We start from the raw sequence: 13,180 nt of genomic DNA on the forward strand, positions 1-13,180 counted from the left end.
CCAGAATGGAGAAAACTACCTTTGGTGAAGGACAACATCATTTACTTGACACATTTTTGGTTATATGTTTTGCACCTGCAGTTTGATGCAATAAATAAAACACTGTTTCGCACATGGCAACTGGAGTAAAATCTGTGGTATGTAGGCATGCCAGCACTAGCACCAGTACACCAGTGTTGTTTGGGCACATACATGATAAGCAGCTTTACAGAATGTTACAGTGTGGAATAGTATGTGCAGTTGTGGAACTACAAGGCCCAGCATTCTGACCTATTTGAAAGTATGAGTAGACAATTTCAATTTCCAATACTGGCTGGCCTATGTAGTTCCACTGCAGCACTTTATTAGTATAACAATACAACATAATATTACAGAAATTAAACTTACCAGCTCTGGGTGGCGTAGGAGGCACATCCGTATCTGCAATGTGGCTGCCTGGTAGGACCTCAGGGGGTATAATTCTTTGCAATTTGATCTCATACGAAGTGTATGAAATAGATCTTGCCACTCCTCCACCAGTCTGGGTGGCCTCCTCCAACTCAAGTGCCATTTTTTTTTCAGCTGGCACTTTATGTCGTTGAAACGTTTTTTCCGTTTCTCACCAGCCGCTTCCGGTGACTTACCGCGTTGACCGCCTGGGTTATCTCCATCCATATAGACCTTTTACGGTATGATGGCCCTGACAAGGGCTACATTTTCTTCATAACTGAAGCGGATCTTTCTGCCACTTTGCGTACGGTCATCTTCAGCCTCCTCCTCCTCCTCCTCTGCAAAATCTTCACCTCCCATTTCATACTCCTCACCCATGCCAGTGTCCTCCTCCTCCTCCTCCTCAACATATTCCTCCACCTCCGACATGTGGGCCTCCTGCAGCTGCTGTGGGGTATGGGAAAGGTCCTGGGTATCAGATGTGGATGGCTGCGGATCATCCACCTCCTCCTGCTGGTGCTGGTCCGCCAGGGCCTGTTGTGGGGCAGGCCTTGCTGTGGCCATGCTGTCTGGCACACTGCTGCCACTCCCTGTAATGGAGGACGCCCTCACCAGTCCTCTACTGCCTCTCCCACTGGCTCCTCTTGGCTGCCTGCTGACACTGCTCCCTCTTCCTCTGCTCCCTCTTCCTCTGCTCCCTCTGCCACTGCTCCCTCTGCCACTCATGACTCTGCCACCAACACCTCTTCCTCTGCTCACACTGGGGCAGATGTATTAAGCCTTGACAAGAGATAAATGCAAGGGTGATAAAGAGAGATAAACGTCCAGCCAATCACCTGCTAACTGCCATGTTACAGGCTGTGTTTGAAAAAAGTCAGTAAGGAGCTGATTGGCTGGAAGTTTATCTGTCTTTATCACCCTTGCATTTATCTCTTGTTAAGGATTAATACATCTGCCCCACTGACACTGCTCCTCTCCATGCTCCTTACTTCCTATCAAAGAGTCACATGGCGCCAGTGGCCCTTTATATAGGGGGTGTGATGCATAATGGAGGGGACCTAGGTGGGCCAATAGGTTAGGGTGTTATTTGTCATGTGGAGACAGTCTTGAAAATTGCACTCCGGTTGGTCTAAAATGCGCACATGACCGGCGGAATAAATCGCACTTTTTAGTGACATAATTTCGCATCAATTCACCACAATTCGCACTACATCGCACTTTTTACCCTCTAATGCGCATCCCATTAAATATGCGAATTATGATCAAAAAATGCGAATTCAGAAAGTGCGAAGTGCGGCGATGTGGAGTGCGATAAATATATGCGCTTTTCTCGCGTTCCATAGAATGTCACCCTTAGTGTTTGAACTGCAGTATCTGAGAGCCTACTCCCAATGGTTACTTATTACTCAGTGAGTTTCAGCTGTGCATTGCCAGCGGCCGGCATCAGGAAGAACTGCGCTGTATCTCCACAGCAGCTATCTGTTGCTTATTATTGTTCTTTGTACTTATGATCTCTCCTTGCTATATCTAATATTGTTACCTGTCTGCAACCGCTATCACACATACGCCCTGGAAATTTCACTGCTCAGACCCAGGGTTTTTACCTCAGCAAAATCCCAGGTTTTTGGAAAATTACCCGTGTTGTTAGGCAAATTATGGTACTGTAATACCATACCCACGAACATAACACTAGGTACAAAATGCTGTGTACCTAGACTTCTCTCTTAATGTACAGATGGAGCGCCTCTCTTCCTTGGCCGGGGATCGCCAGAATGTCCCCGCTGGCGATCGCCGGCGCAGAGGCTCCATCTGACTGGGACGCGCATGCGTCTCACACGCACGCGCGTCCCAGTTTCAGGACGGCGCTGCTGCGGGTCCCTGCCCATCTCTCTGAAGATAGGGGGGTCAGCGAGGCGGCAAGGGGCACCGGGGGAGGAGGCGGGGACCCGTAGCCACGGGGCGCACAAGCGTCTCAGGCCCGCGCGCCCCTAGTGGGAGCCGGCCGCTGACGGGGCCGGCTCCATCTGTATAGCTAGCCATACATCAGAAAGATATTGTACCCAATTATACAATCTCAATTGATTGTAAGATGGATTGTATGCAGATTGTGTGCACATCTTGTGTACACAATCATACAATCAATCAGAAGATGGATTGTATGACTGATTGTATGATGGATTGTATGCAGATTGTGTGCACATCTTGTGTACAAAATCATGCAGCAGATGGATTGTATGACTGATTGTATGATGGATTGTGTGTAGATTGTGTGTCCAAAAACCACCAAGGACTGCTGGGGATTTCAAGGGAAATTGTACACAATCATGAGTGCAATCGATCTTAAGATCGATCTTTCTGATGTATGGCCAGCTTATGATTGCCATCACCAGATGACGGGGCCAGCTCCATCTGGAAGATTGCCATCACCTGTGTTGAACTAATTTATTGATGAGAAAGGTGTTTCAACACAGGTGATAGGAATCATACATTAAGAGGGAAGTCCAAGAGCAGAGCATTTTGTACCTAATAGATTGGGTGATGTTGAGGGGCATGCATACCTTCCAAAATGACCCATTCCAGGACAGACACAATGCTCTGTTTCTTAACTTCCTGCTAAATGTATGATTACCATCACCTGTTTAAACAGGTTAATTGGTTACCTCTGTCCCTCCTATACAACTTTTAAGGCCCCCATACATTAGTCTGACTTATGCTGGCCACACATCAGACCAACTTTCCTCCAACCATCCAACTAGTTGGTTGGACTGAAAATCTAGTACTGTATGGGGGCAAATGCAAATAAGCAATTTGCTCACAAACTCAGGAGAATGGACAAAAACAGTCAGTGAAATTGTTTAAATCAAATAGGTCCAACTACAACTACAGTACATTGTCTGAGTGACAGTTGTTGTTCATTTTCCGATTTGGGAAACAAATGACTTAATTACAAATTGTATTTGCTCCTATCCAGTGCCAGGTTTTTATTCCATCCAACCAACTAGTTGGATGGTTGGAGAAAAGTTGGTCTGATGTGTGGCCAGCATCATACCTGATTTCCCCGGCAGCCCCCCGGGAGGGGGACACACGATTAGGCACTTGATGTACTGTTCCAAGTTTTGCATATGATAAATCGCATTACCGGGTTATTCCCTTTTAATGCCCTTTTACCATGAAAATGGATCAGCCCTTCCTTGCCTTACTGCTGTTGTTAAAAATGGCCTTTTTGGGCTGGTGATGATGAGATCAAAAGAAAGTTTTTTTGCTTTATTATGCTGAAAATATGCATAAAACTCTTCATACTGTACATTTGTAATCTTTATATATAGATGTTATACATTCTCATAATGAAAGATAAAGATGTGTATGAGTAAGAACTGGTAAAAATTTGGAACATAGACCAAGAGTAAATCTTTGTGCCCAAAAAGTTTAACATCCTAGAATGTTTTATAAAAACGGTGTTTTGTAACACAATACATAAAAACATTACCTAGTGTATATTGCACAGGTTCTGAAAGTCGGTCCACAGGACCCCACACAGTGCATGTTTTGATCTGGACTTTGAGAACCACCGGTATTATAAAACTCCTGTATATAAAAAACATAACCACATGAATTCTTGTATAGGAAATCACACAGCCATAAATAGAATGAAAGAAAGTGCAACCTTTAGGAAAAAAATTTTAAGAGTACGCAACCTTAGGTCAAATTCCGGTACACGAAAAAATTCTGGGGACTCTATGATTTGTGGGTTAGTAACTGTAGTGCTAGTGCCATAGTTAAAATTGGGCCCTCTGGTATAGTGGCTAATATTCAACCCCATAGAATTTCAACTCTTTATAAATTATTATTACAAAAATATGATTCCCAGACTCCTCATTGGGTTAAAACTTGGGGAAAAGAGCTTGGGATTAAGCTAACAGAAAGAGATTGGCAAAAAAAATTGTTTAAAAACACATTATAGTTTGTCGTGCATTATAATAAAGGAAACAAAATATAAAATCTTGACGAGATGGTATAGACATCCCTCTCTTCTACATGCAATATATCCCTCTATACCTCAGACATGTTGGAGATGTTTGCGAGAAGTAGGAACTATGAAACACATTTGGTGGATCTGCCCGAAAGTGGAAAGATATTGGACCGATGTTTTCACGGGAACTCAGCGTATATTTAATGCTAGAATACCAACGGACCCTGCTTTCTGGTTGCTCAACCATTCACAAATTACATTGCCTGAATATAAAAAATCCTTGTTGAAACACATAGGTAACGCAGCACGAGCAGTGATACCGGTAAGATGGAAATCGACAGTATCTCCATCTCGCAAGGATTGGTTTGCGAGATTAGACTATTTTATGTCAATGGAAGACTTACTGAGCGAAGCCACAGAGAAAAAAAATGTTTTCACGGAGATCTGGCATAGATGGATGGAATATAGAATATCTGATTACTATAAAACATATATGACATCTGTTTTAGAGTGAATTGATCTAGAATATATGAATTAAAAATGAGAGGGATCCTTTTCTCTTTTATACCCCCCAATTCTTCTTGACTGTGTATTCCCCCCCCTTTCCTTGGTCTGTTTTTTATTTATTTATTTTCTCCCCCCCCCCCAGTCAGTATGAACTAAAGATATTGATTAAAAGTATGTAATGTTAGTATTTTGTATGTGAATAATTTAATAAAAATTTGATACAACAAAAAAAATAAAAACATTGGGCCCTCTGTATTCTGGTGACTATTGGTTTGGTTGGGTGTTATTAGACGTACCAGGAGTGTAGTTGACCCCTCTAGTGTAATGGTCATATGGGTTTGGTGGGTAGTTAGGTGGCTACTGGGGAAGTGGCGCTGTCTGCTGATTCTGCCTCACAGCTTCCAAATATTTCTCCATGTGAGCATCCTCCTTTGCTTGGACATCAGAATCCAAGTGGCGGAGATGTTCCACTATACCCGATGTCATCGCTTTAGCTCTATTTTCGCATAACAGCCCACAACATGAGCTTTCCCCATCGTCTCATTACACTATGATTTGGAATGCTTTTCAGGAGATGGAGATGCTGGGAAACAGACTCCATAATAGCCTATGACAATGGATGCTTTGTGATCAATTTACTTATGGTTTTGTACTAGGCTGAGTCACTGCACAGGTGCTGTATGTATAAGCCACAATTAGCAGAGAATGAAAAGGAAAATGTAAAAGTAGCTTATAGGCTACAGCTGGATAATGCAATCTAAAAATGCCCTTAGATCAGGGGTTCTCTAACTCGGTCCCCAGGACGCTGCAGTGTGGGTGTCCGTGTATCTGCAATCCATCGCTCTCTCTCCGTGCTCCATCGCTCTCTCTCTGTGCTCCATCTCTCTCTCTGCGCTCCATCTCTCTCTCTGCGCTCCACCTCTCTCTCTCTGGGCAAGATGTACTAAGCTTTGAAAAGTGATAAAATGGAGAGTGAAAAACAACCAACCAATGAGCTCCTGCCTGACATTTTCAAACACAGTCTGTGACATGACAGGCAGGAGCTGATTGGCTGTTTGTTTATCACTCTCCATTTTATCACTTTTCAAGCTTAGTACATCTGGCCATCTCTCTCTCTGTGATCCATCTCTCTCTCCGTGCTCCGTCTCTCTCTCTGTGCTCCCTCTCTCTCTATCCATGCTCTGTCTCTCTCTCTCTCTCTCTCTCTGTGCTCTTTCTCTCTCTCTGCGCTCCCTCTCTCTCTGTGTTCTGTCTCTCTCTATCCATGCTCCGTCTCTCTCTCTCTCTGTGCTCCCTCTCTCTCTCTTTGCGCTCCCTCTCTCTATCCATGCTCCGTCTCTCTCTGTGCTCCCTCTCTCTGTGCTCCCTCTCTCTCTCTGTTCCGTCTCTCTCTGCACTCTCTTTCTCCGTGCTCCGTCTCTCTCTCTCTCTCTGCGCTCTCTCTCTGCACTCCCTCTCTCTCTATCCAGGCTCTGTCTCTCTCTCTGCGCTCCCTCTCTCTCCGTGCTCCGCCTCTCTCTCTGCGCTCCCTCTCTCTCTATACATGCTTCGTCTCTCTCTCTCTCTCTCTGCTCACTCTCTCTGTGCTCCCTCTCTCTCTCTCAGTGTTCCTTCTCTCTCTCTGCACTCTCTCCGTGCTCCGTCTCTCTCTCTCTCTCTGCGCTCCCTCTCTCTATCCAGGCTCCGTCTCTTTCTCTTCTGCGCTCCCTCTCTCTCTCCGTGCTCCACCTCTCTCTGTGCTCTCTGTATGCGCTCCCTCTCTATCTATGCGCTGTCTCTCTCTCTGTGCTCTCTCTCTCTGCGCTCCCTCTCTCTCTGTGTTCTGTCTCTCTCTGAACTCTCTCTCTCCGTGCTCCGCCTCTCTCTCTCTGCGCTCCCTCTCTCTCTTTCTGCGCTCCCTCTCTCTCTGTGCTCCCCCTCTCTCTCTGTGCTCCCCCTCTCTCTCTGTACTCCCTCTATCCATGCTCTGTCTCTCTCTGCGCTCTCTCTCTCTCTCCGTGCTCCGTCTCTCTCTCCGTGCTCCATTTCTCTCTCTCTCTCTCTCTCTCTGCGCTCCCTCTCTCTATCCAGGCTCCGTCTCTTTCTCTTCTGCGCTCCCTCTCTCTCTCTGTGCTCTCTCTCTATGCGCTCCCTCTCTCTCTCTCTATCTATGCGCTGTCTCTCTCTCTGTGCTCTCTCTCTGCGCTCCCTCTCTCTCTGTGTTCTGTCTCTCTCTGAACTCTCTCTCTCCGTGCTCCGCCTCTCTCTCTCTGCGCTCCCTCTCTCTCTTTCTGCGCTCCCTCTCTCTCTCTGTGCTCCCCCTCTCTCTCTGTACTCCCTCTATCCATGCTACGTCTCTCTCTGCTCTCTCTCTCCGTGCTACGTCTCTCTCTCCATGCTCCATCACTCTCTCCGTGCTCCATCTCTCTCTCTCTGTGCTCTCTCTCTGCACTCTCTCCGTGCTCCGTCTCTCTCTCTCTGCGCTCCGTCTCTCTGCGCTCCCTCTATCTCTCCATGCTCCATCGCTCTCTCTCCATGCTCCATCTCTTTCTCTCTCCATGCTCTATCTCTCTCATTCTCTGTGCACAGTACACTAATTGGGGGCCCGACGTGCTTAAATCTACATATTGACCGCAAAAAAAGTGAAAAACTCATGTCAATGTTTTTGTGTGTTGACCATATCTGCGTCAACATTTTTTTCTGCATCCAAAATATAAGCAAAAACATTGCATTTGTATCAATTACTCTAGATGTCTGTTCATCACAGAATTCTAAACACAATGTTCTTACACTACATGGCATACTTACCTCCAATGGAAGTGGTTTCAGTGCACACTTACCTGCATGTCACAATTGGTTGGCATATGTGGCACAATTATAAGTGGTTAATAAAGTGTATGTATCCCTTAAAAAGGCCCACACACGAAGCGATCTTGCTGAGTGAACTAGCATTGCTCAGCAGTGTCGCTGTGTGTGTAGGCCCCATAAGAGTACAAGGGACAAACTCAGTTGGCTACATGGTGGCTAGTACCCAGATTTATTTTGTCATTAAATGAATACATTATTTTTATTCTTATGTATAAATAATTACCCTGCAAGTTAATGTGTTATTGTTAATCAATTATTTATATTGTATCAGTATATAACTGGATTGTACATTATTGGTTTGTATAATATAATTAGTACACTAATGTATTTGGTTGTTTTCATTCTTGAAATTATAACATTTAGTCATGAGCTTCTGAAATGGTTGTCAGTAATCCCAACCCATGAGTAAAACATTGTAAGTCAACAATCCTTATTTAGGGAAACTATTAATTTACTTATTATTCAGATAATATTATGTACTGCTTATAATAGTTTTCCAGTCAGTCCCACTCTGGGGCAGATGTAATAAGCATTGGAGAGTGACACACTGCCAACCAATCAGCTCCTAACATTTTTCAAACACAGACCGTAACGTTGTTCATTGGGAGCTGATTGGTTGGAAGTCAGACTTTATTTCCCTCCAATTTATCACTCTCCAAGGCTTTAGATATATGAGAGACAGCCCCGCCCCCTGCATGTCACATGTCTGACATCAGACATGATATTGGGGGGTAATACTGTATGAAGCAACAGAATTGATATTTTTGGTTATGTCCACTCTTCTTCCAGGTAGAGTGATATGTGGGCATGTGATATGAAAAAAAGGATGGAAGCACAATTTAAAGTCATTGGACATTCTACTGTATATTGCATCCCATCCTCCTCTATATTATCCTTCTCCACCCTAATGCATTTAGTAGCTTTATCTCCTTCCACTTTATCTCCAGTTGATCTTTTCTCCAGGCTTAATACATCTGCCCCATTGAGTGGGAAGTCCTGGAAAGGGTCAAGTTGGGATGTATGATTTAATACATTGCAGGAATGTATCAATTTTGGCATCCATGTGGGAAAGCTCTGTTCTTGTGAATCAGCATCACACATATATAACTGTATTTTTTGGAAAATATACAGATATATGTGTCTGTGCATGCACCCTTTGCTGCTGCTAAGCATGCTAAGCCCTCCTGCCTGAATCCCCCTTCCTGCTTTTACCTTACCCCTTGCTACTGCCCCTAGCATCTTGCACCCATATACAGTATGTCAAACTTAAATAAGTTGTTTCTTTCATGCACAAGAGGGGTTTGTGCAGTGGTCTCCTCTCTGGCTAGTGGTTCAGCTGTGTCATGTGCAGTAAGTTGGATGCACTGTGAAAGTGACTTTACTGCATCCCAGCAAGACATCAGCTGTTCCACCGGCCAGAGGCCAGAGAGAAGACAACCGGTCATCCCCATCTGCATACCTCCCAAAATGACCCTCTCCAGTAGGGACACAATGCTCTGCTCCTGGAATTTCCTCTAATATATGATTGCCGTCACACGTGTTTAACAGGTTAATTGATATCAATGGTGCTTCAGCATAGGTGATGGCAATCATACGTTAAGAGGGAAGTGCAGGAGTAGAGCAATGTGTCCCTGGAGAGGGTCATGTTGGGAGGTATGTATCTGGTACATGTAGGAAGCCATTCACGTATTTTTTACATATACTGGCGCTAGGGCAGCAGCGGGTGGGTGTGTTGGTGGGGGTTTAGTAGAACAGCAAGGGGAAATGGGTCAGCAGGGTTTAAGGCAGGACAGGAGAGTCGGGCAGCGAGGAGCAGGAGCCGAGCAGCGGGGACAAGAGATGGGCAGCAGACTATACTTCCTGTATGTGATCAGCCTGACCCTCTCTCAGGCTTCTGTTCTGCTTGTTCAATGACAGGCAGGGCAAAGCGGGAACAGAGCTTGGTATTTTTTCACCATTTAAAAAAAAAAAAATTGATCAGATAACATTTCCCATTACAAGCATGGCAAATGCGTAAAAAAAAAAAAAAAAAGATGTAGATTACAGTGTTTGAAGCTGTTTTTTTTTTTTTTTTTTCATGAAAACTGCACCAAAAGCCCTTTAATAAATTCCTGTGAAACAAAAATAATGGGAAACGGGAGTGAAAACGGATTGTCTCACATCATTTTTGTAAAAATATTTATAAATATGCCTCCAAATGTGTTCAGATCTGCATAAAGCAAGATAGAGATGACAGTCCAGCGAGTACAAACAGACTTTTCGGGCAAGCACAACAGGGGATTATAGCATCCTTTACTACTCATTTAACATTCCATTTGGGTTGCTATGTGTTTTATTCAGTTATTGATGGCATTTTTGAGCATTGAATAACACAATTCAGTTTACTCTTAAATTAATGCAAATATTTTATTTGAATTGTTTCCCAAGGTGATTTATGCTTTAAACCTCAAAATTGATGAATATGAAATGAACACATTAGCTCTAAAAGAAGCCCACCAAAAGGAAAATGACCTAATATCCAACGAGGCAAGAGAAAAGGTTCTCCAGTATGAGGTCATGGTAGGGGAGGAGAAGAACTTGCGATCGCAGATTCAGATCCTTGAGGAAACCCTGGAGAAGAACAACAAAATGAAGGAACAAACCTTGGCTGATCTTGCCATGTACAAAAAGCAAACAGAAGAGAGGGAACTGAAGACCCAATGTGAGCAGTCCGAGAAGATCGCAGCCTTGTCCAGTGAAATGCTCTTTATGAAAACTGACTTTGAACACCGTCTGCAGCAGCTCACCGAGGAGGCTGATGCGCTAAGAAAAGAGACCCTGGTGAGCGACAAGGAGAGATCTGCTGAAAAAGTCAATGAGAGACTTGGTAAGGAGATCCAGTCACTCACTAAGGAAATCGAGAGCCTAAAATTGCAGAACTGCAAGTTAACGGAGGAATACACTGTCAAGACAAGCAAACTCCACAGCAGCTATATCAAAGAAAGAGAGAACCTAAGAAAGGCTCTGCAGCAGTCGGTTACCGAGATGATCAAACAGCTGCAGCAGAAAGAGCAGGAACAAAGGAAGAGTAGTCTGGAGAAAGAGGCCACCATGCAGCAGGAGGTCCAGGAGCTGAAAGGTGACATCGAGGCGAAGGTGCGGGAAATGATTGAAGTCAAAGAACATTCTCATAATATGAAAGAAAGGATACAGGTAAGAACAGATGACATAAAAATACATGTATTGTGTGCTACTGTATAGTGGCCTTCAGTGGTGAATCTACAGTTAGGCAAATGAGGCCTTTGGGCACCACATGATGGGGGTTGGCACTTGGACACTTGCTTTATTACTGTTAGTCTGACATATACCAGTACTGTAACTACAAAATCTTTCCACTGTACTGAACAGTATGGCATCTTGGGTGGTGTGAAGACAAGTAGGACTGTCTTTGTAAATTGTCCTAATTAGTACATATGCATATTTATTTATTTATTTATTAACAGTTTCTTATATAGCGCATACATATTCCGCAGCGCATATATAATTAAACCTACAAAATGACATAACTCTTGGCTATGTTACAGTATATTAACCTACCAATCATCAAATGAGTGCTAATAGCCAAACAATGAGAGTAGTAAAATTGGGGGTAGGTGGACATTACTAGTCTGCTTAGGGGTGAACTGACCCCTAAATCTGCCCCTGGTGATCTTGCTTTGGTAGGAATATTTCATCATTAAATTACTTTATAACATTATCACAATCCCCCAATGCTACTTCTTGGATTTCTCGAACAGGTATCGTTGCTGCCTCTCCCCATGAACTGTGCATTTACCTGCACCTGTAAGTACATAGGAGAAGGACACCTACTGCACCACTGTAGTATGAATCAGGCCATGGGTTGTATATTGCAGCAGAGCAGTGTAACTTAATTAAAGGCTTTGAATACGGATGAATATTGTTAAAGTTTTCCTTGGCTGTTTCCACTGTATAAGTCCAACTTGGATATTAGCTGTTATTTGGCACACCATAAATATTAGCAAATATTGTATAATGACCATTCACTGATATCTATGCGAACAGGACTAGCTAAACTGTTCCATGATCGTTTATGAACAACACATATCATTTGAGTATTTAGTTTAACATCCCCCAAGGTTCCTTTTTATGAGATACCCTTCACCTCTAGGCTACCACTGTATCTTCATATTTTACTTGCATATTTGCCCGGGGCGTTTTTCTCTTTCTGGGCCAGATGTATCAAGCTTCAAAAAGTGATAATATGGAGAGTGATAAACCACCAGCCAATCAGCTCCTAACTGCCATGTCACAGGCTGGGTTTGAAAAATGTCAGCCAGGAGCTGATTGGCTGGCTGTTTATCACTCTCCATTTTATCACTTTTGAAGCTTAGTGCATCTGTAAGTACTGTGCATATGTCTGTATTTCTGGTAGTGCCATTAGTTTTAATGGAGAGAATCTATTATGTTTGGTTAGTGCTCAGATAGGCTAGAATTTATTTAAATGTTTTGCTTTACGTACTGCACAATAAACCTAGCCACGGGTAGATTGCAGAGTGCGCTATTTCCGTGGCTGCTGTGTGTTTGGAGATGCCCCTCTGCCCCAGACGAGGGCATCCCTACCCTGATCACCTCACAGGGTAAATAATTATTATTTTTGTTCAGGAGCTGGAGTTGCAGCAAAAACATAGAGACCAGGAGCTGACTGAATCTAGAACCTTACAGACACAAGTGGCGGAGGAGCTTCTGGTAGCCAAACAGCGACTATTGGAGCAGGAGAAGGAGAACCAGAATCAAACAGGTAGTAACTGTCAATGCTTTGTGGTGCAGTGCCAGTGAGCATGTACTGTTGTCTGCGGTGTGGTAAAACAATAATACAATGCCGTGTGTTGACAGAACAGATGAGGACCGTGTCGAATGCACACAAAGCAGCTCTCGCCGAACTGACTGAATTAAAAAGTCAAATTGATCAACTGCAGCAGAAGCCATTAAGCAAGACAAGCGCAAGCAAGAGAGACAGCAGGGAAGTTGTCAGCTCAAAACAGGTATTGTATTAGTAAGCAGTACTGACAAGAAACCCATTATCTAGAAATCCCAGGGTGCAATCTGCTTTCATATTGTTTGGGTCATTATCAACCTACGTGAGGAAAACTTATTGAAGATAAATAGAAATTCTTGAAAACAAAAATGAATGGTATATTTTGCTGAATTATTCCAATAATGGATTTTTTTATATATATTTATTAAAGTTGACTTTAGAGTAGCTCTATTCAATAAATAAACAGCCGTGTACATTACCTTGTCATTTCCATTCTGCTTTGTAGAATATGTATCTCAGTTCCCTCTGATGCAGGCATGTCTAACCTTGGCCCTCCAGCTGTTGTGAAACTACACATCCCAGCATGCCTTGCCATAGTTTTAGCATTCCCT

General features: G+C 43.6%; 1 protein-coding gene across 2 annotated transcripts in view; it reads left to right on the forward strand.

The window, feature by feature from the left end:
• FAM184B (family with sequence similarity 184 member B) overlaps positions 1 to 13,180 on the forward strand; it is a 102,984-nt gene that overhangs the window by 27,578 nt on the left and 62,226 nt on the right. For both annotated transcript variants that reach the window (XM_083162251.1, XM_083162330.1), the window contains exons 2-4: positions 10,181 to 10,945; positions 12,416 to 12,551; positions 12,647 to 12,795. In XM_083162251.1, the coding sequence (XP_083018377.1) occupies positions 10,181 to 10,945; positions 12,416 to 12,551; positions 12,647 to 12,795 (1,050 nt within the window). The remainder of the gene's footprint in view (positions 1 to 10,180; positions 10,946 to 12,415; positions 12,552 to 12,646; positions 12,796 to 13,180) is intronic.

This window comes from Crinia signifera, chromosome 1, assembly GCF_055691185.1.
Source record: "Crinia signifera chromosome 1, ASM5569118v1, whole genome shotgun sequence".
Classification (NCBI taxonomy): Eukaryota; Metazoa; Chordata; class Amphibia; order Anura; family Myobatrachidae; genus Crinia; species Crinia signifera.